At 59.7% G+C, this 20,153-nt stretch overlaps 3 protein-coding genes across 5 annotated transcripts in view; 2 read left to right on the top strand and 1 right to left on the bottom strand.

Annotated features, from left to right (window-relative positions):
* The window catches only part of COL11A2 (collagen type XI alpha 2 chain), a 71,282-nt gene extending 67,537 nt beyond the window's left edge, over nucleotides 1–3,745 (top strand). For all 3 annotated transcript variants that reach the window (XM_077324506.1, XM_077324507.1, XM_077324509.1), the window contains 3 exons: nucleotides 1,285–1,353; nucleotides 2,033–2,272; nucleotides 2,561–3,745. In XM_077324506.1, the coding sequence (XP_077180621.1) occupies nucleotides 1,285–1,353; nucleotides 2,033–2,272; nucleotides 2,561–2,707 (456 nt within the window). In that variant the 3' untranslated portion in view covers nucleotides 2,708–3,745. The remainder of the gene's footprint in view (nucleotides 1–1,284; nucleotides 1,354–2,032; nucleotides 2,273–2,560) is intronic.
* Nucleotides 3,746–4,705: 960 nt separating this feature from the next.
* VPS52 (VPS52 subunit of GARP complex) lies at nucleotides 4,706–13,239 on the bottom strand. The gene is made up of 20 exons (XM_077324510.1): nucleotides 13,065–13,239; nucleotides 11,915–11,996; nucleotides 11,564–11,616; nucleotides 11,394–11,469; nucleotides 10,956–11,023; nucleotides 10,677–10,852; nucleotides 10,147–10,297; nucleotides 9,718–9,818; nucleotides 9,411–9,543; nucleotides 9,250–9,307; nucleotides 8,938–9,071; nucleotides 8,676–8,831; nucleotides 7,985–8,103; nucleotides 7,716–7,839; nucleotides 7,397–7,492; nucleotides 6,863–6,970; nucleotides 6,688–6,753; nucleotides 6,345–6,456; nucleotides 5,639–5,757; nucleotides 4,706–4,981 (listed from the first exon to the last, which is right to left on the bottom strand). Exons 1-20 carry the CDS (start codon nucleotides 13,149–13,151, stop codon nucleotides 4,835–4,837), a joined length of 2,166 nt encoding a protein of 721 aa, XP_077180625.1. The 5' UTR covers nucleotides 13,152–13,239; the 3' UTR covers nucleotides 4,706–4,834.
* Nucleotides 13,240–13,384: 145 nt separating this feature from the next.
* Nucleotides 13,385–18,641, top strand: RPS18 (ribosomal protein S18). Its single transcript, XM_077324511.1, has 6 exons — nucleotides 13,385–13,607; nucleotides 15,563–15,661; nucleotides 16,879–16,965; nucleotides 17,885–17,986; nucleotides 18,327–18,418; nucleotides 18,528–18,641. The coding sequence occupies exons 1-6, from the start codon at nucleotides 13,605–13,607 to the stop codon at nucleotides 18,601–18,603; spliced, it is 459 nt and encodes a 152-aa protein (XP_077180626.1). The 5' UTR covers nucleotides 13,385–13,604; the 3' UTR covers nucleotides 18,604–18,641.
* Nucleotides 18,642–20,153: the final 1,512 nt, after the last annotated feature.

A 20,153-nucleotide genomic window follows, 5' to 3' on the forward strand; every position in this document is an offset into this window, starting at 1 on the left:
TTTTCGGATAACACTTGAAGTAGCAGTTTGGACTAGATGGCCTGTTTGGCCCCTTCCAACTCTATGATTCTATGAATAGAAAAGGCAATTCCCCCTGATGAAGCTGAATGTGAAACACCTGCAGGCAATCCAGCCCTTCAAGGTCCTTTTCCTTTTGCATCGTTTCTTTTTTCTGGTTTGAGGGGACGTGGGGGGTGGGCACTTGGGGAGCACAGGGCCATCGGGACCCCTTTGGGACAGCCTCTCCTCTGGGACATGAGCATCCTCTGTACTCTGCCTGCGGGATGTGTCATCATCATGCAGACATCAGCGCAGTGGAATTGGGGCAGGCACCCCTGCATGGAGTCCATGTGCTGAGCACAATAACAGCATCTGTCCACCCAGGGGGTGCTCCTCCTGAGGCAAAGCCTGGGAGTGGGGAAGGAGAGCTTGTTGCCATCTGGAGTGGGTTTTAAAGGGGGCAAGCCCCTATGTGGGAATTGTGGTTGTTATGTGCGAAGTCGTGTCCGACCCATCGCGACCCCATGGACAATGATCCTCCAGGCCCTATGTGGGAATGGTGGGTTATAAATGGGGAACTGCATAAACAAACACATGCTGCCTCGTGACTCGGGGATCCAGAGGTTGACTGCCTCTTTACAGAGAGGCTTCCTTTAGTTAGCGTGGCGGTGAATCTCTCTAATCTCCTTTTCAAGATGTTTATTCCTAAGGCCATCACCACATCCTCTGGCAACAAATTCTACATTTTAATCCCACTCTTGGTCAGTTCTCTCCAGCCCTGCATAATCTGTGTGAACGTTTCCCCTGTCCTCCTTTCCCAACTCTTCTATGGCTCTGAGATTTAGTTGCCTCTGTTCTCGGCGCTCCGTTGGAAGCAGGTTCCTGTGGTTTCCCCCCTAAGAGGAGGGGCCAGTCGTGGGCTCAGGGCAGGCCTCCCTTGGGCATATGGGGGGGGGGCTTGTGGGGGTCCCTCTTCTGCACCCTGTCGGCTTTCTCCATACTTTGAGTGAGACAGTGGTTTAAAAATCTATAATTTGTCTTAATAGGATGTTTTCAGACAGCCCATGTTTTTTTTAATTTAAAATTTTGAATTTTTCAGAGGGTCAAGCAATGTACATATGTTCATTTATCCCATTGAAATGTTGCAGCCCTGGGAAGTGTGAAGGAGTTCTTTCACTCCCACCCCTGACTTTCTCCCTGGCCTCACCCTCTCTTCCGGCTGCCAAGCAGGGCCTCTCCTTAACTTGCATTTGGGTTTCTTTCTCCCTGCCCCCCCCCCCACAGGTTAAGATGTCTGCCTGGGGCCAGGAAACGCCCCAGAGTTGGTTCAGCCAGTTCCAGAAAGGCAGCAAGGTAAGCTGGAATGTGTGTGTGTGGGGGGGGGGGGCGTGAGTGAATATGTGAGCACATAAGGGGTCATCCCTTGGCCCACCTGTCCACCCCCCCCCCTGTCAATCCCCGCTTTATCCCAAAGAGCTGCCCGAGTCTTGGAGAAGTTCTGATAAAAGGGGAAGCTGTTAAGTTGTCTCCCTCAAGACATATCCCCCCCCCCACGCACACACGCACACACACACACACACACACACACACATATGGCACAGCTGGCTGAGCACATGTGTTACGACGTAGTTAGGAGGCCCTAAGGCTCTCTGGCTGCCAAGCAAGAGACATTTGGAGGTGCTTTGCCTTTACCTTGACCTCTCACGGCTATAGGGTTCCAGGGCAGTAAGACGGCAGCCTCTCCCCTGCTATTGTGCACTTGGGCTTCGTTGGTAGACTGCCCCTGACCCAGGATGCTTCATTGAGCTGTGACAGCTAGAGAGCCAGTGAGAGACCTCTCTTGCGCACATGAGCATAAGTGGATGCCTTGACAGACTAGGGGAGGAAGGATGGGTTTAACAGAGAATTTTGAGCTAACCAGGGATGGCCTGGAGGGCCCTACAGCAGCAGGAGGGGACCCGGTTGATGGCAGTGGGTGTGGGTGTGGGGGCAGGACCCCCCCAGCCCCTCCAGCCTGCTTTCCTCTCCCCAGTTCTCCTACGTGGATGCCGATGGCGCCCCCCTGAGCATCGTCCAGCTGACTTTCCTGAGGCTACTCAGCATCTCGGCCCGGCAGAACTTCACCTACCACTGCCAGGGCTCGGTGGCGTGGCACAGCCGTGGCCCGGCCCCCGGGGGCTACCAGCACGCCCTGCGCTTCCTGGGTGCCAACGAGGAGGACATGAGCTACGACAACAGCCCCTATGTCAAGGCCCTGGCCGACGGCTGTGCGGTGAGAGCCAGAGCGGGCAGGGGTGGAGGAGCCACTTGGGGGAGTCTGTGGACAGCGGGGTGGGAGGGGGGGAGGAGAGGGCGAAGGTCTAAGAAAGTGCCAGATAGGGAGAAGTGGGAGACGACTGGCCAGGGAGGGAGGGATCATCTGGCCAAGGCTCCCCCGTCAGGCCTCTTGTGGTAAGACAGCTCCCCTCACCCCAGGTTGACCCAGGTGTTCCTATCCCAACTCCGTTCTCTCCAACATTCAGTAGCATCTCCCTCCCCACCCCCCATTCTCCCCAAACAGCTGCGGAAAGGGTTGGACAAGACCGTTCTGGAGGTGAACACCCCCCGTGTGGAGCAGCTCCCCCTGCTGGACGTGCAAGTGACAGACTTTGGAGAACCCAGTCAGAGGTTCGGGTTTGAAGTGGGACCCGTGTGTTTCCTCGGCTAGAACTGTCCTTTGATCCCTGGAGCTCCCCCACCCCCACCAACCCCACTAGCAGCGACTGAAGAGGACCCGGCCGACCTCCTCCCGTGCCTCAGCCACAGAGGCCGCTGCAGCCCCCACCCTGCCTCTCCATGGACCCTCCAGCCCCCCCCATCTTCCCCTGCTCATTTGCCCCCCCCCATCCTTCCCTTCCTTGCCCCCTGGAAGGTGCATCGGCCAAGTTGGAGGTCTCCCAGGGCCCCTCCCACTCTCACGTCTCCAAGCTCAGGGAGGCTGCCCAGGCTGTCTTGGCTTTGTGGACCCTCCCCCTCCTCCCCCCCCCTGCCCAGTGCCCTACAGGAGAGATCGCTGCCCCATGGCTTCACGGCTGGTGATCTCCGCACACTACCCCTTGGATTGGAGGGTCTCTTCTGTTGCCTGATCCGGGGTGGTGGGGCTGAAGCCGCTGCCCCTTCCCCAGCCTACCAAGGGGGATGTTCAGCCCCGCTGAGAGAATCCTATCTGGGGGTCCTTTTGCACAAGGTTGTCCCACGGACGGAACCACGTGAAATTCTGCCCCCCTCCCCCCTCCGAGTGCCTTGTGGCTTTCCGTCCACTCAAAAAGTCCTTTTGCCCAAACTTCACTCCACGAGCCACCCGACACGAGAAAGGAAACTGTGTATTTTATTTTGTTTTTATACAATTTAAATTAATTATATTATTTAAAGGAGTGGGTCTAAAAGAAAAAGACTATTTTCGTCTTCTGCTGTGCATTTCCTGTCTTTAAAACAAAGAAAAGGAGGGGGGGAATGAGTTTTCACACCCCATTTTGGTGCTTGGGAAATTAAGAAATATGTTTCTTGTCTCTCGGCTGCCTGCAAATTAAAAAAAAAGTTTAAAAAAAATTATTATTATGGGTGGCCCCTCCCCTTTGGCTTTTTTGTTTTCTAAAAAGCAGCCAAGGGCGCCCCCTGGTGCTGGGATACAGGCATGCCGCAGCCGTGCAATGTTTTGTAAAGTAATTGTGGGAATTGCGTTGTGTAATAGATCATCTCTAATTTTGCTGCTCTCTTCGTGTCTCTTATTTCGTCCCCTCCGTTCCTCGCGTGAACTCAGAGCTGACCTCCAAGCTGCCTGGGGAGGGGGCATCATCCCTGAGGGTCTTTTCTGTCCAACTGCCAAGGTGAACCCGATTTCCGAAGGGGCTGAGGCCATGCCAGGGGGTGGGGGATGGGTGGGCATAAGAGCTGCTGCCACCTTCAGCCCTCTGAGGGGGGGGGAGGGGTCTGGGCAGAAATGGGGAGCCAAAGGCCCAAGCAGCGGGGGGCGGGGGGGAGGGGGGGCTGGCAGCCAAGTGGCAGATCAGAGACAGGCTCCTGTGCCAGGAATGAAGGCTGTTGCAGGAGGAACCCACTCCCCACCCCCCCTGTGTGGAAAGCTGCAGGCTCTGCTCTTTGAGGATCCAGTAATGAGGACATTGGAAGAGCCCTGCAACATCAGACCAGGGCGGGTCCATCTAGGCCAGCAGCCCATCTTCCCACCCAGGGCCAGCAGCAGGGCTCAGAGGCTGAGGCCGTCCCCTGAGGGGACCTCCTGGCACTGGGATTCAGAGGCTGACTGCATCTGAATGTGGAGGCTCTCCTCAGCCACCAGGGCTACGGGCCTCTCCTGTCTCATTCCATGGCTGCTGCCTGGGCCTGTGGCCCTCACCACATCCTCGGGCAGCAGAAACTGATGATTCTGCCATACCGCTTGCATAGCTGCCTGTCTCCCCCTCCCTTTCCTGAGGGTAGTGCAGGGGGGTGGGCTGCTGTTGCCCCCCTGCATGCAAGTGTCCTGCAATGTCCCTCCGAGGGACGCTCACCAGCAGCTGCAGAAACTGCAGAAACGAGGCTTTAGCAGAGCTCAGAGGAGGGGCTGCTCCGGCTGGGGAGAATTTGGAAGCACCAAACCCCACACACACACCCCTTGCGAGGCCAAGCTGAAAAGGTCCCCCCGTCCCAAGGAGAGGTGATGTCCCAATGGAACTGCAAGGGACTTTATTTGTGACTGTACAAAGCAAAATGACAGATGGAAGGAAGGAAGGAAGGCCGCGTCACGGGTCAGAAGGCATCAGCCAACGGAGACAGCGGCCGCCCGGCCTGCCCCGTGTCAGAAATTGGGCTTGTGTTTCTTCACCTCGACCATGAGGTGGTGGATATTGATGAGCTCCGAGCGGACGGGCAGGGCCTTGAGCGGGGCCAGCGCCATGACCTTGTGGAAGCGGTGGTAGTACTGGATCAGCTGCGTCAGCGCCCCCTGCAGGGAGAGGCAGACCAGCAAAAAGTCTCAAGCTGCATGCACACAGTCGTACACACACCCTTGTGTACACACAACATACACACATGCGCGTTCTTGACCCTGCCCTCCAAGTTCCCCCCCAAGACTCTGCCCCCCACCCCCCTCTGCAGTTGGCCACAGTTGGGCAGAAGGGAGGCAGGCGTCTCTGCAAAGAACAGGGCCCAACCCAACCTCCTTCTCCTCTCCAGTCCCCACCCTCCCTGCCAGCACATGCCCAGCCCCTCCTGGTCCCCCACCCTGTTCTGGGCTGAGCCAGGCCCCTGACGGGAGATGGGAAGAGCGGGGGTTGTGGACAGAGGCCTGTGCAGCCCAATTCAGGCTGAAGGGCGCAGCAGAGACACCGAACTGGTCCTCCTTGAACCTGCCCAAAACGGCAGCTGAGCAGCTGCCCGCAGGGAGCCGACCCTCCCCCTGCCAGCAGTGGCCCTTCCTGGAGCACCTCTTCCTACCTGAACCCATCTAATGGGGGGAGGGTCAAGGCCCGGGAAACAGTTGTGCCGTTCCTGCCCCGAACGGCACATGCTCCAGCCCCCCGCCCCTCCCCCGCTCCTATGGGGGGGAGATGTCCACAGGTTCTCTTCCGCCTCTGCCCCCTGGCCCAGGTCGGTGCCCCACCTGGATGATGGAGGTGCCGTTCTTGAAGTTGGTGAAGGAGCGCATGACGTCCTGACTCAGGGACTCCACGGCCGCCTTCCACGTCCCGGCAAAGCCCCGCACCAGCTGGGTCACCCGGGCTGCGGGAGAAGGAGGACACGGAGCCTCAGGTGTGCTCCGCCTGCGTCTCCCCCTTCTTCCTACTCGGTTGGAGGAGGCTTGGCCCAAGGACCCAAAGGTCAAAGACAGCATCCCAATACGAAGGACACGCCGTTCAGACCCTCCCTCCACACGCAAGGCCGAAACCATTAATTGCACCAAGAACACAGGTCTTCATTGCAAAGGGACTGAGAACCACTTGCAAGGAAAAAGCATAGCCGGGGCCTCAGCCCACGCTGTCCAGGACACCCACCCCGGCCCTGGAAGTCTTTGACAACTCACAGAACGAAATTATTCAAGTATTGTCAAATAAGGACCGTACAAGTTTCGGCCAAACGGCCAACACCAGGGCTTTGTTATGGACACGAGCTAGGGATGGGCAGCATATAAATCATCAAAGTATATATGCAGGTATGAATAAAATACAATAAGACGCTGTTTCTCATTATGTGTTCCACCCTTCATTTCCAGGGGGCCAGCATCAGCCGAGAGGCATTTTGGGGTCCCAGCCCCACCCCCCGGAAGCCCCCTTCCCCCCCCCAGTGCCCCAGCCCAGCCAGAGACTCACCTTCCTCCCCCCGCAGGCGCTCCAGCTGGCCCCGCTCCGCCAGCGCCTCTGCCTCCTTCACAAAGGCAATCATCCCCCCGAAGCCGGGAGCCAGGATCTCTTCAATGAATTCCTGGGCAGAGAGAGAGGGAACTGAGGCTGCCCCCCTTCAGCAGCCTCTTCCCAGCCAGCTGCCTTCTAGGCCTCTAGTCCTCCAGGGCCCCCATGCCGGGACTGAGGTCAGCATGGCTGTCCCGTCCACTGCCCCCCAAGCCCTGCCCAGGGAGGGTCCTGTCTGGCATCCAGCAAAGCCCCCAGTCACAGCACCGGAAGCACACCCCTCCCAAGGAGGAGCTGCACCCACCTGGGTCCGCGCATTCAGCAGCTGCTGGAAGCCCTCCACCTCCTTGCTCTCCTCCACGGCTCGCTCCTGCAGAGGGAGGGAGGGAGGGACACAAGGGGTGCAGGGTCAGCAGCTGACCGGCCCCCACGTCCTCCCCCCCCCCCCGCGGCCAGCACGCCTCCTGTGTGGCTCTCACCATGAGGACGCCCAGCATCATGTCGTAGTTGTTGATGAGGAAGATGAGCTGCTCCTGGCGGGAGGAGAATTCGGCCGCCACTCGGAGGACAAAGTTCTCCACCTCGGCCTGTGTGCGGAGGGGACAGAGGAGGAGCTGCCCCTTCCGCCCCACCCAGCGTGGACCCCAGCAGGAACAGGCTCAGCAAAGAGCTGGTCTCCTCCATCTGAGCCATGGGAAGGAGCCGGGGGGCGGGGGGCAGGGCTGAATTCTAAACAGCTTCGCCCAGCCCACCCCTTTGGAGCCCCTGCCCTGGGGGGGGGGGACAGGAGAGAGAGAGAGAGAGGGAGAGAGAGAGAGAGAGAGGCCCTTCTCTGTCTGCCCTAGGACAACCAGCGTGGAGAAGAAAGAGGGAAGGTGATTATCCCCACTTCTCTATCTGAAGGAGTCTCTCCCCCACAGCATGCCCCTTGTGGTGCAGGAGGGGCACAGAGAGCTCCAAGAGAGCTGGGACAGGCCCAAGGTCACCCTCTCCTCTCCCTCCATCCCACCTACCTGCAGTTGCCCCAGGAGGGTCAAGGTCCGGTCGTGGGGGAAGGTCTGGTTGATGCTCACAATGGCGGAGGAGAACTCGGCGTAGCGACGCGTGATCTGGGGGGGGGCAGGAGAAGCCATCTGGGGGCTGCCCCCACAGGACACCGGGGAAACGCTTCTCCCCCTCCAGTCTGGGGGACCCTGGGGCTCTTTGCAGGACCCCCCCCCGAGAGAAGGACGCCCTCAGCACCCGCCAGCCACTCCTGGCACCCCCTCCCCTGCCCAAGAGAAGTGAAAGGCATTCTCTGTCTGGACAAGGCCTCCCCCCCCTCCTGCTTACATAATGGGGGCGCGTGTCAAGGAAGCCCAGCTTCTGGGGGTCTGTGTTCTGGATGCTCTGAATGTTCAGCTCCAGAATGTGCTCGAAACGCGGCCAGAGCATCTCCAGGAGGGTGTCCCAGTACCTGCAGGAGAGGCAGCAGTCTGGAGGGCCGGACCCAGGAGGGGAGACCCGCCCCCACGGGCCTGTGTGACCTGCGGAGGGGGAGGGCTCCTTCCAGACAGGGAGGGGGCCAGAAGGGAGGGAGGGAGGGAGGGAGGGCCGCTCACTTGTCGATGGCGGGGACGTTCCGCTTGGCCATGATGGCCTTGAAGCGCAGGACGATGTGGATGCAGAGGAAGATGGCGATGCTGTCGTAGCAGTCGCTCACGTAAGCGTCCATGTGCTTCTGCGGGAGAGGCGGGGAGGGGGAGGCGTGGGCGGAGGTCCCTCTCCTCCTGGAGGAGCCAGCCTGGAGGAGCCCCCGGGAGACGGACTCAGCATGCCTGGGGGGGGGGGCACCGCTCCTGGGACAAGGGCAGGCTTAGTGGGAAAGACTGCAGGGGCTGGCCACACTGGGCTGAAGCAGCTGAGCAGCGGCCTCACACGGGGTCGGTCTGCTGTGGGGGGAAATGCTGGTTTCAAAACATTTTTTCCGCTATGTTTCTACCTCACAGAACTCCTGGAGGCTGCAAACATCAACAACATGAGGAATTGTGGGAGAAAGTTTACAGACAGCAATATAAACTCTACCATTAGGACGTCCCACAGCAGCTCCCAAACACACCCTGTGAGGTCGGTGCGGCTGAGAGCTCTGAGAGAACTGCTCTGCTAGAACTGCCCTAAGAGAACTGGGACTGGCAAAGCTGGGTTTCGCGTCCTGATAGCCTGACTGAGAGAGGCACGGAAGGGGATGGAAGGGGGCCAATGGCTGGCGGCCCAGCAAGGAGGCCCGACCCCCCCCCCCCCGCCCCCACTCACGAGGAACATGGCCAGGGTCTTCCCCATGACGGCGTTGAAGAGGTCCAGCGCGGGGCTGCCGGTCACCAGGAAGAAGTCGCAGAGGAAAAGGAACTCACGGCAGCTGTTGTCCAGCAGGGCATAGTGCTGGCTGCGGAAGAGTGACTCAAAGGGGTACTAGGAGCCAAAGAGAAAAGGGGGCAGGCCGTGGGTCAGTGGGGGGGGGAGGACACACACACAGAGACACCCCAAAGGCGCCTGGCCCACAGCCCCCATGACTCACTCGGAGGTCGCTCTTCTGGGCGCTGTGGGGGACGATGATGGGGCCCTCCAGCTCAGCCCCCCCAATGACGCTCCCTCGGTTGCCCAGGGTGAAGACGGTGTTGCGATTCCGGAGGGACGGCTTTGAGAAGAACCGTGGCTGGATAGTCAAGGGCTGTTTGGGAACAGGACACCCTCCCCCCCCACAGTGGACCACCAGGAAGCAGGTCAGCAGGGAGCTCGCCCTTGGCCTCCTGTCCCGCCTCAGCTCTGGTGCAGAGAAGAGGAGCCCCTCCCCCTCCGCCCCACCCAACCCCACCCCAGGCAAGGATATCTTTCTTGGCCGTGTCTTCGACCCCCATGAGATCCTCCTTCTCCGCCACTTCCTCGTACTGCAGGGGAGAGAGAAAGAGAGAGGGGGGGGGGGAGCCCTCAGCAGAGAGCCCCGCATTGGGAAGGGGCGGAGAGGGGGGGTCCAAGCCCAGCAGTTCTCACCTGCACCTTCATCAGGCGGCTGGTGTAGGACTTGAAGTAGCTCAGGTAGATCTTGCTCATCGTCTCCAGGTACTCGTCCCGCACCTCCTTGGCTACCGACCGCTCGTGGCCCAACAGGAACTGGTAGAAAAACCTGCCCGGGGGGGGGGAGAGGGAGACGGAGAGGCCCCCATGGTCACCCCTGCCCCATGGCATGGAGGCCTGGCCCTCCTGACAGACACTCCACTCACAGCAGGGCGGGATGCCCAAAGGGACGGAGCCCCAAATCCCACAGAGCCCCTCCCCGACACGGGGGCCAGGCACCCACCTGTACTTGAGCAGGGCATTCTGGGGGATCTGGTAGTTGGTCATCGGCTTGCGGAAAGAGTAGATTTTCTGCAGGATGAACTCCCGGATCTTGGCCACTGCCTGGAAGAGGGCAGAGCACCAGTTTGGCTGGGGGCCGCCACTTTTCCGGAATGGGTCAGACCCCTTGAATGAAGCCTGGTTCCCACTTCCCCACTCTGCCCCACCACGGGCGGACAGCTGTCCTCCTTGGGGAGACCTGTAGGGTGGGGGAAGGGCCACCGGACCCACACTCTGCACATGCCCTGTCTCCCCCCCCCCATCAAACCACAGAAGCTTGCGGGCTCCCCAGGTCGTCCCTCCAGAGGCAATAGTGAGGAGGGGACCCTCTCCCCCTGGAGAGACAGAAGCTGGCCCTGCACCTGTGGCCGGGGGGGGAGGGTGCTCTCACCTTGGCCTTTAGCTTGTCCAGGATGTCTGCCACGTCGGCACAGGCCATGGTCTCGCGGAAGGCCTGCTCCTTCACCGCATTGATCTTGTTGTTCAGCTCGTGCAGCTGCTCCAGGAAGCCCTGCTCCGTCACCGGCGTCTCCAGGATGGTGCTGCGGGGAGAGGGAGACACAGGGAAGCCCTGCTGGACCCGGCCAGAGGAGCCAGGGACTCTACGGCCAGCTCCGCCCCGCTCGCTCCCCACAGGAAGGGCCTTGGCACAAAGGTGGGCTGCCAAGATGAGTTGAGGAAATCCCAGGTGAGGCCAGAGGCCGTCCTCCCTCCAGTGCAGACCCTACTTCCAGGAGAGCCGAGCCATGCCCCTTGGAGATTGGGTGTTAGAAACCTGTGTGTCTTCAGGGCCCACCTGTAGGTTGGCAACAATAACCCAGGGGACTCAGGTCTGGCCCGCACCCATGCCAAATTCCCCTCCCCCGACACACTACCACCCCCGCCCCCCCAGAGAGGCTGGCGTCTCTGGCAGAGCCCCACCTGATCATGAGGTTGGGTACCACCAGTTCATCCACCAGCTGGGAGAGGCGGCCGCGGACGGCCTGGCGGTTGCGCAGACGCACGTTCATGGCCACCGACTGCTCCTGCAGCGTCTGGATCTCACAGCTGATGCTGCTCAGGTCCGACTGGAAGGAGCTGAGCATGGCCTCCATGCGCTGCGGGCAGGAAGGGGCGGGGGGGGTCAGGAGGGGGCAGAACCAGTCCAGCCCTGGCCTAGGAGGGGAACATCCCGGGGGCCCCAGAGCCCAAGATATTCACCTCCAGGACGGCATCGCAGGACGTGATCTGGGTGTGCAGAGAGGCAATGTTCTTGCTCTCCTTGATGTCTGGAAGGGGGGAGGAGCTAAGGAGAAGCAGGATGTGCCCAGCCGTGCCCAGAGCGGACTATCCTGCCCCCTAACCCCCTCCCTGAAGGAGGCTGTGATCTTCTGATGGAGAACAAGGAGATCCGAGTTCAGCAGCACCGCCAGGATTTCCAGAGCGAGTCAGCTCAGTCTGGGACACCTGCTCCAAAGGGCAACTGCCCCAGAAGGAGGGGACGGGAAACCCCTCCCCAAGTCCAGGGGGGGCAAGATTGGCCTGGAGAGGCCGGAAGTGTGAGGGGGCACACGTGGTATGTGTGTGTGTGTCTCAGCAGAAAGGGACCCCCACCCTCACCTTTGGGCAAAGATGCCCCCACCCCTCAGCGGAGGATACAGTCCTTGATGGAGGCGTTCTCGATCTGCTGGAGCTCCAGCTCCACCTGCTTGGAGTAGTGCCTCAGGTCCACCCCCTGGAAGGCCAAAGGGAGGGCAGGAGGGGGGTTACTGGGGCCCCACCAAGCACCCCGTCCCCCCACCCCACCCCCAGCTCCTCTCAGGGCGCACCGTCTTCAGGGCCTCCTGCACCAGGGCATCCTCCAGGTTGGCCTGGATGTGGACTGAAAGAGAAGAATGCAGGTGAGGGGCAGGTATGCCAAAAGCCCCCCCCCCCCTGCAGGCAGTGCTGCAGTGCCAACTGCAGTGGGGCCGGCCAAGACCCAGCAGGGGCAGCCGAGGCAGAACCAGCCGGGAGTGGAGCCTACCAGGCCAGCAGCAGCCCAACGGGGAGAATCAGGCAGCGAGCAGCACCCCTAGGACAGGGCGGGGGCAGTCCCACTGATTGTGGCCTGGAGACAGACCCCTTGCCCTCCCTACAGTCAAACCAGCTCAGTGAGAGTCAGAAAAGGGAGAACTCACTGTCCACTTCGTCCAAGATGAACTCCTCCGAGGTCAGGTTCAGCTCCCCCAGGTGCAGCTGGAGCGGCTCCTCACCGGGACCCTACAGGATTGGGGGGGGGGGAGGGGAGAGTGGAGAGTAAACCCTGTTTGCAGGAGGAAGCACACAAAAGAGGGGAACAACAAGAAGCCCTGCTGGGCCAGGCCAACACTCTGGGGCACCCAGCGGCCAAAACCCAGGAGTTTCCCCAGTGGAGCCATAACTCCAGAAGCCCGCAAACATCAAGAAAGCAGAGCATCCCTGCCCCAGACAGAGTCTTCCTTCTATCTCCTGTGACTAATAACCACTGAAGGACCTCTGCTCGTGATGTCTCTCCAATCCCCTTTGTGCTTGCAGCCACCCCCGCCTCCTGCAGCAGGGAGTTCCGCCTGTGAATGACTCTTTGGGGAAGGAAGGACTTCCTTATAATTACTTCTCAACCTCCTGCTCCTTCATGAGCTCTAGTCTTGTGAGGAAGGGAGATGGGATTCAAAGGCAAATCCCAAAGATGAGAAAGGGGGCTGAGGGAGCCCCCAAAGCAACCCTGGGCAGCCCAATCAGAGGCAGGCAATGGCCAGGCACCTCAGCACGCCTCTCCTCTCGAAGCAGTTTCCACCACAAAAGAGGTGGATTTAGAGCCAGCCGTTCCTGGGAAGTTAGAATCACCTGCCTAGAAAGGTCCAAGAAGTGACTAGGCCAAGTTTGCTTCCCTCATGGGACGAGGCCTCAGGGGGTGGGATCCCACTCCCAGCCAGGAAGGGACACAGGAAGGGCCCTTGGGGCTCCTCTTCTGACCAGAATCCCCTCGGCCTTTCATCATAAAGGTCAAGCACAGGAGTCACAGGACCCAATGAGAGCATCTTTCCTGTCCTAGAACGGTGATTAGAGAATCGAAGGGTTCATTTTCAAAAGGAAATGTTCACAGTCGGACACAGCACGGCATGAACCGATGGGCTGAGAAGGAGGCCTTGCTGTCCTGGGCTCTTGGCCTCCCGTAGGGCTGACGGGCCTGCAGTTTCCTCATTCGTTCCCAGGCTGTCTAATTTCCTGGTAGGGCGATACTACCGGGAGGCTGGCAACCGAGCCCCAAAGCCGGAGGGACCGGAAGTGGGGCAGGTGCGTGGCCCTCACCGTCCCGCCCGCCGCCGCCTCCTCTTCCTCCATCTCGTTCGGACGCAGCTGCCTTCTGCACTCCTCTCCAAGGCCGGCGGCGGCCATCGCGGCTCCCTCCTCCTCCTCCCCCCCTCGGGGACATCCGGGGGAAAGGTCCTGAACTTCCGGTTCTGAGGACTGGAACTGCGTCTCCCAGAATGCATCGCGGTGTCCCTCAGGCCAGGGCGGAAGTGCTCCAGAAATTGGGCTTTCTCAGAGGAGGGGTCCTGGAAGACCCCCAACGCCCCCCCCCCCCAATCCAGGCTGGATCCAGAAGCGCGGGAGGGCCGGGTGCTAATCCCGCCTGAACTTGTGGCGCGCATCGCCGTTTCCCGCACGGGCGCTTTAGGGCAGTGCACCGGAAGAGCCAATCCACGGGAAGCGCCCGAGAGACGGGGCTAACTGGGTCCTAGGCCGCCGGAAGTTGTCATTGCGTGGGAGGGACGTATAGCCAGGCTGCGGCGCCAGCGGACTTCCTTTTCCGGCCGCTACGGAGCGAGGGGAGCCGTCGCCGCAGCCATGGTAGGAGGAGATGGGGGGGGGGGGCGGAGGGGATCCGTCGCCATCCGCCGCGGGCGGGGCTCGGAGGGGCCCGGGGGGGGGGGTCTGCGGTCGGGAGGGGGCTGCTGGCGCTTCTCCCCGGCCCAGGTCGCGGGATGGGGGCGGCTCTTGCCCTGGCGGATGCCTGCCTGCCTGCCTGCCTGCCGGGAGACCCTTGCTAGGCCCGGCCTTTCGAAACTGCCCCTCGTCCTGCGAGGTCGGGCGGCCGTCCAGCGGGGGTGGGAGGGCTACGAGCCCGCCCCTCCTCTTCCCGGCACGGCCAACCTTGCAGGGGAGGGGTGGGTCTCTGGCCCCGTCGCGTGCGCCCTCCTGGCGTCCCTCCACTCCGGTTCTTTTCTTTTGGGGGGGGGGGGTGGCGGCTGCCCGCAGGGTCGTCTCGCATGAGATTCCGGCTTAGAGAACTGGTTGTTGCGTTCATGTAAGAGCCAGCGTGGCGTCGGGGTTAAGTGCAGGGGTGACCTCTAATCTGGGGAGCCGGCAGGGTGACCTTGGGCTCGGCACAGTCCTGATAGTTCAGGTCTCTCTGAGCTCTCTCAGCCCCCCTGCCTCACACGGTGCCTGTTGTGGGAGAGGGAAGGGAAGGCGGTTGGAAGCTGCTCCTCTTGCTCCTAAATGGGTTGCAAAGAAATGTGCCGTTTTGCCGGTGCCAAGGAAAGGCTGCAAACTGTGGCGCCAGGTCTTGATTTTTCCTGAGAGGAAGAGAAAAATAAAAGTTGAAAGGCAGAAAGCCAGTTCTGTTTGATTTCTCGAGGCACTTTGCAATCTCAAAAACTGCCCTCATGCGGCCTGCAGTTTGGATACTGTGGACACGCCCACCGGGGCCCTGCTCCTTCCCCCCCTCCAGGCCCATCATATATGGCCATATGCTTAATAAATTTAAAAATATATGAAAAATTACCTAGCTCCCACCCATTCTGAAAACCCCTCCAGGGGGTCAAGGGTTTTGGTAAGTGTTGGATTATGCAGATGAGTTAGTCGGCTGGAGAGCTCTCCTTCAATCCCCAGCGCTAAAAGCAGCCCTTGTTTGTGACCTGCTACTTCTCCACCAGCTTGATGACTCTTCTTCCCTTCCTAGATGGACCCCCTGCCCCTGGGGCGGTTGGGGGGGAGGCGGTCAGGCCCTCTGGCTCCTTTTCCTCCTGGAGCTGGAGCCGGCCCGAGGTCCTGCAGCCGCGTGGCAGTCAGATCCTGGCTCCTTTGTGGTGGATTGGGATGGGGGGTGGGAGTTTGGGGTGGGGTCACTGGGAAGCAGGGAGGGCCAGGGGATCTGCCATGGAGAGGAACGGAGAGATAGTGGGAAATGAAGCCCCCTCCCATATCCGCAGTTCCTGGTGGGACCCTTCTGTTATTGTGCTGTAGCTCGTCTTGCAGAAAAACCTTTGCCTTGCACATTTTGGATGAGTTCCCTCTCCCTTTTCCTGTTGTCTGTTTTGTGGGCCTTCACCTCTCTGGCAGGGAGGCCGGTTGGTGTCGGAAGGGGCTGCTCCATTGGTTTGCACCACCGGCAGGGGAGTGGTTCCCATACAGGCTGACAAATTTTGGGGGAGGGGAGGGGGCGCTCCACTCACTGCTCTGAGGCGGCTTCCACACTTGGCCTCTGTGGTGCGCACTGCCTGGCATTGAGCACTGTCCGGTCCAGCATCCGGGGCTTCCAGGGAAGGCAGGGAATACTTTTCAGGGTGTGTGTGGGTTGTTCCCTGCCACACGGCCCACCCGTTGGCCTTACCGCAGTGTGTTGTGGGGAGGAGAGGCTTTCTACCCCATGGGAAGAGCCTAGATCAGGTGGCTCAAGCAAGTGAGCCCAGCAAGGGGGTGGTGGTTTGCAAGCCCTTCTGACCCTGGGCCAGGGCGGCTGCGCAGGGCTGCGGGGTCTTTGGCCTCTCTGGCTGAGCCAGCCTCTTCTCTTCCTCCCACAGTCTCTCGTGATCCCAGAGAAGTTCCAGCACATCCTGCGAGTCCTCAACACCAACATTGACGGGCGGCGGAAGATCGCCTTTGCCATTACGGCCATCAAGGTCAGAGGGGCTGGGGATGGGCCTCCTGCCTTTTGGGGGTGTCTGCAGGCCCCCGTTAGCGGCCCTTGGTTCCTTGGAAGCAGCAGCGCTTGGGCAGATGCCCCTGAGCTCCTTGCGTGGCCCTGCCAGAAAGGCGTTGCTGCAGCCGCCACACGGTCTCCCTGCCTGTTTCCGGATCAGGGGTCAGGCTGGTCCTCCCCTTTGAAGCCCTAAGCTGGCACCGTCTGTGTCTCTCTGAGAAAATGTTGTTTACTTGGGGTACTTGTGGATTGTAAACTAAACATGAGCAGGCAGTGTGATGCAGCGGTTAAAAAGGCGAATGCCATTTTGGGCTGTATCAACAGGGGCATCACATCAAAATCACAAGATGTCATAGTCCCATTGTATACGGCACTGGTCAGACCACACCTGGAGTACTGTGTGCAGTTCTGGAGGCCTCACTTCAAGAAGGACGTAGATAAAATTGAAAGGATACAGAGGAGAGTGACGAGGATGATCTGGGGCCAAGGGACCAAGCCTTATGAAGATAGGTTGAGAGACTTGGGAATGTTCAGCCTGGAGAAAAGGAGGTTGAGAGGGGACATGATAGCCCTCTTTAAGTATTTGAAAGGTTGTCATTTGGAGGAGGGCAGGATGCTGTTTCTGCTGGCTGCAGAGGAGAGGACACGCAGTAATGGGTTTAAACTACAAGTACAACGATATAGGCTAGATATCAGGAAAACGTTTTTCACAGTCAGAGTAGTTCAGCAGTGCAATAGGCTGCCTAAGGAGGTGGTGAGCTCCCCCTCACTGGCAGTCTTCAAGCAAAGGTTGGATACACACTTTTCTTGGATGCTTCAGGATGCTCTGGGCTGATCCTGCGTTGAGCAGGGGGTTGGACTAGACGGCCTATATGGCCCCTTCCAAGTCTACTCACTCTCTCTCTCTCTCCCGAGAGCTTAGCTCCTCCCAGGACAAGGTCAAGGGCTTGTCCCCACCTTGACCCCATCGGGATGGAAGGCCTGGCCTGATCTGAAAGGTCCGCAGTCTCCCTCGTTCAGGGGGTTTTTGGCCTGGTCTTGGCCTGGTCTTGGCCTGATGGGTTTGGGCCACGGTCTGGCTTTGTTCCCTTCTATGCTGTGTCTCTTACACCCCCTTGTTGCTCGCTGTCCTCGTACGCCCTGAGCCCTTGGGAAAGGGCGGGGTGGAAACCTGTGCCTCTCTCCTCTTCCCCACAGGGGGTGGGCAGGCGTTACGCCCACGTGGTGCTGCGGAAAGCGGACATCGACCTGACCAAGAGAGCCGGGGAGCTGACCGAGGATGAGGTGAGAGAGCGAGTCCCGTCCCCCCCCCCCCGCGCCTTGTGCTCCAAAGGTATTCCCCTCGCGGTGGGGCCCCTCTGGTGTGCCGGTCCGTTTCATGGGAGGGGCAGGAAGCCAAAGAGGGTTCCCGACCAATTGTCAGAGAGGGTATTTTTGTGAATTCAGGTGGGGGGAGGATGGGGGGTCTTGCCTCTGTTGGGAGGGGTCTTGTTTCTGTTGTTAGAGTTTAAATATGCAAAGGAGGAATTGCAGCCCTGCTAGTTAAAGAATAATTAGCTTTATTGGGAAGGGAGTGAACTTTGTAAAGGGAAGACAGAGAGAGCCCCAACAGTCTAACTGACTGTTCTTCATCTGGAGGAAATCAGGGAGTCTCCAACCGACCCCGAAGGAGACCATTTGAAAAATACCAGGAAGTGCCTAATCTAAATGTGCTCCCTCCCCCAGAACCCTCTGTAGAAGGCCTTCATATATGCTGCGCAATTTTGTGCATGACAGATCTTGCCTGCACAGACAGTTTGGGGGCAGAGCCCCTGCTTGGACTGACCAGAAGAAGTTCCCCCTCCCCCTGTTCAGTCTCGGACATCTGCTCTGTTGAAGGGTCTCTGCCTGCCCAAGGCCTGGAAACCACAGCCTGTCAGAGCGGGCCAAGGGGAGCCTTTGGGGCTTCTGGGGTGTTCTGGAAGTCTGGCCCTGGTTCCAGTAGCTCTAGAGGGCTTGGGATGGGCGTCTCTGTTGCCTTTCAGGGGCATGGAGAAGGGCCAGGAGGAAGGGATCCAAGGGATGGCCCCTCAGAATGATGAGTCCCATCCTGCTGGTTCTGGGCCCCGCATTCCCTCCTTGCTTGGTGTGGCCCCTCAGGCTTCTGTGGTTGTGGCTCAGGCCGCAGGGTCTTGGCCATAGCGCTCTCTTCCGCCCCCTGCAGGTGGAGCGCGTCATCACCATCATGCAGAACCCGCGGCAGTACAAGATCCCGGACTGGTTCCTCAACAGGCAGAAGGACGTCAAGGATGGGAAGTACAGCCAGGTGAGGCTCCCTGGGGCGGGGAAGGTCCTGGTCCAAAGGGAGGCTGAGCAGCCGGGGAGGGGAGGGGATTCAGGACTGGGGGGAGCGTGTTTTTAATATCTGAACACTGATTTGGTTGGAGGTACCAATAAATAGAAGTTGGATTTTTCATTGGATTTACGCTTTTCTTCCTGTGAGTGGTTGTGTAGGGTGGGCCACATTGTGCTGCTTTGCCCGGGGACTGTACTGGCTGTGCGGGGCTCTCATGCCTGGCCAGAGGGCCAGCCTCAGGGGCTGGTAGTGGGCATTGGGGGGGGGGGGCTTCCCTCCTTGCTGATGCATCCCACCCCCTCTGTTTCAGGTCTTGGCCAATGGGCTGGATAACAAACTGCGTGAGGACTTGGAGCGCCTGAAGAAGATCCGTGCCCACCGAGGCCTCCGTCACTTCTGGGGGTGAGAACGGGTGGTGGTGGTGGTGGAGGGGGGTTGGCGTGGGGTGGGGCCGCTGGCCTGGGACAGAGCCCCTGCTGATCCCCTCCTCGCCCTTCTTTTTCACTTTCAGCCTGCGGGTCAGGGGTCAGCACACCAAGACCACCGGCCGACGTGGCAGAACCGTTGGCGTCTCCAAGAAGAAGTAAAAAATATTTGAGTGTGATTAAAAAGAAAAAAAGTGGCATTCTCCGTCCTGTGGCCTCCTCCTTGCTGGGGTGGGGAGGGGGCTGCGGGGGGGGGCTTACCCAAGCCGCCTAGTTTTCCTGCCTCCCAAATGGGCATTCCCAGTGGCTCCTCAGGTTCTTACTGGGTTGTTTCAGGGGCACGTTTGGCTGCCGGCCTCCCAGGGATGCCCCCCAAGGGGGAGGGTGCGCAGTGGCTCTGCATGAGTTTGCATGCCCTCTGGGGGCAGAGCTTGTGCTCCTCATGCGGGGGGCCCTGGGCCCAGTCGAGCTGTTTTTGGTCACAGAGTACCCCTGAACTGGCCATCCCTGCCTGGTTCTCTCTCTCTCTGAGCGTGGGCGAAGGAGGCTCTCTCTGCTTGGGGCAGGGCCTCCATCCTCTCCCCAGGGCATTTTGATGCAGCGAGAGGGGAAGTCTCGTTCCAGGGGCGGGGGGGGGGGGGCAGGCAAGGCTGAGAGGGCTACTTGAGGCTTCTTGGAGCAGAGTGGATTTGAATCCGGCTGTCTGAGGTGGCAGACCCCTCCCCCCCCACACAGAGGCCACTGTGGATGGCCACCACAGACCTCGGAGTAACAAGGACATCAGGGGAGCCCATCCAGTCCAGCGTCCTGCCTGACAGGGTTAAGGAGGCAGAGGCCTTCCCCTGATGTTGCCTCCTGGCTCTGGGATTCAGAGGTTTGGTGCCTCTGCATATGGAGGTTCCCCTCAGCCACCGCAGACCTCTCCGTGAATCGATCCGATCTCTTGGTTAAAGCTGCCGCTTCTCTGTGGATCAGCTTCCCCGGATGCCGTCGCATTCTGGTCTTCTGGTCTTACGGGCGAGGGCTTGGTCAGGTCTCTCTGCTCCCGGCACAATTGTGCCACAAAGAGAAACTCAGCCTGGCTGACAAGGGGCCGTGCCTAATGAAAATGAATGAAACTAAGTACGATCTTAAGATTTTCAAAAACTCTTGCTTCCGTCTTGATGTGGTCATAAAACATAATATTAATGGGAGAAATACTTACATTTCGGCTTGCCTTCTCTATCACATGCCAAGACCTGTTTTGGGTTCAAAGCAGGTGAGTTCCCAGGCCTGGCCCTCGGGGTGTGATTTGTCCATCTGTGCTCCACCCCCCTCCCATCTCTCCAAAGTGGCATTTCAAGGGAGGGGCCGACCACTCTTAGTTGCCTCCTGCCAGCTGTGGGGGGGGGGGGCAGTCTGGGAGCCGCAGAGTTAATACGCAGCAGGAAGCCTGCTGGGTATTCTGGGTATCCTTGGGTCAGGAAATAGGCTCCCTATATAGGTTGGGGAAGGGAGTGGGGCGGAAACCAGGGTAGCCGGCAATTCTGACTCTGGTTTCCAGGAGCTGGGGGGGGGGGAGTTCCTGTGTGGGGGGGGATTTCTGCATGGGGTGGTTCAAACCCTGGGTCACAGTAGTGGGTCCCTCCTGCGACCTGTTCTGCCCAGCCCTGCAGCCAGTGGGACCCCCGGCCAGTGGGGCAGGTTGCAGCTCCCCACAGCACTGCGGGCCC

Source organism: Paroedura picta, chromosome 3 (genome assembly GCF_049243985.1).
Source record: "Paroedura picta isolate Pp20150507F chromosome 3, Ppicta_v3.0, whole genome shotgun sequence".
Classification (NCBI taxonomy): domain Eukaryota; kingdom Metazoa; phylum Chordata; class Lepidosauria; order Squamata; family Gekkonidae; genus Paroedura; species Paroedura picta.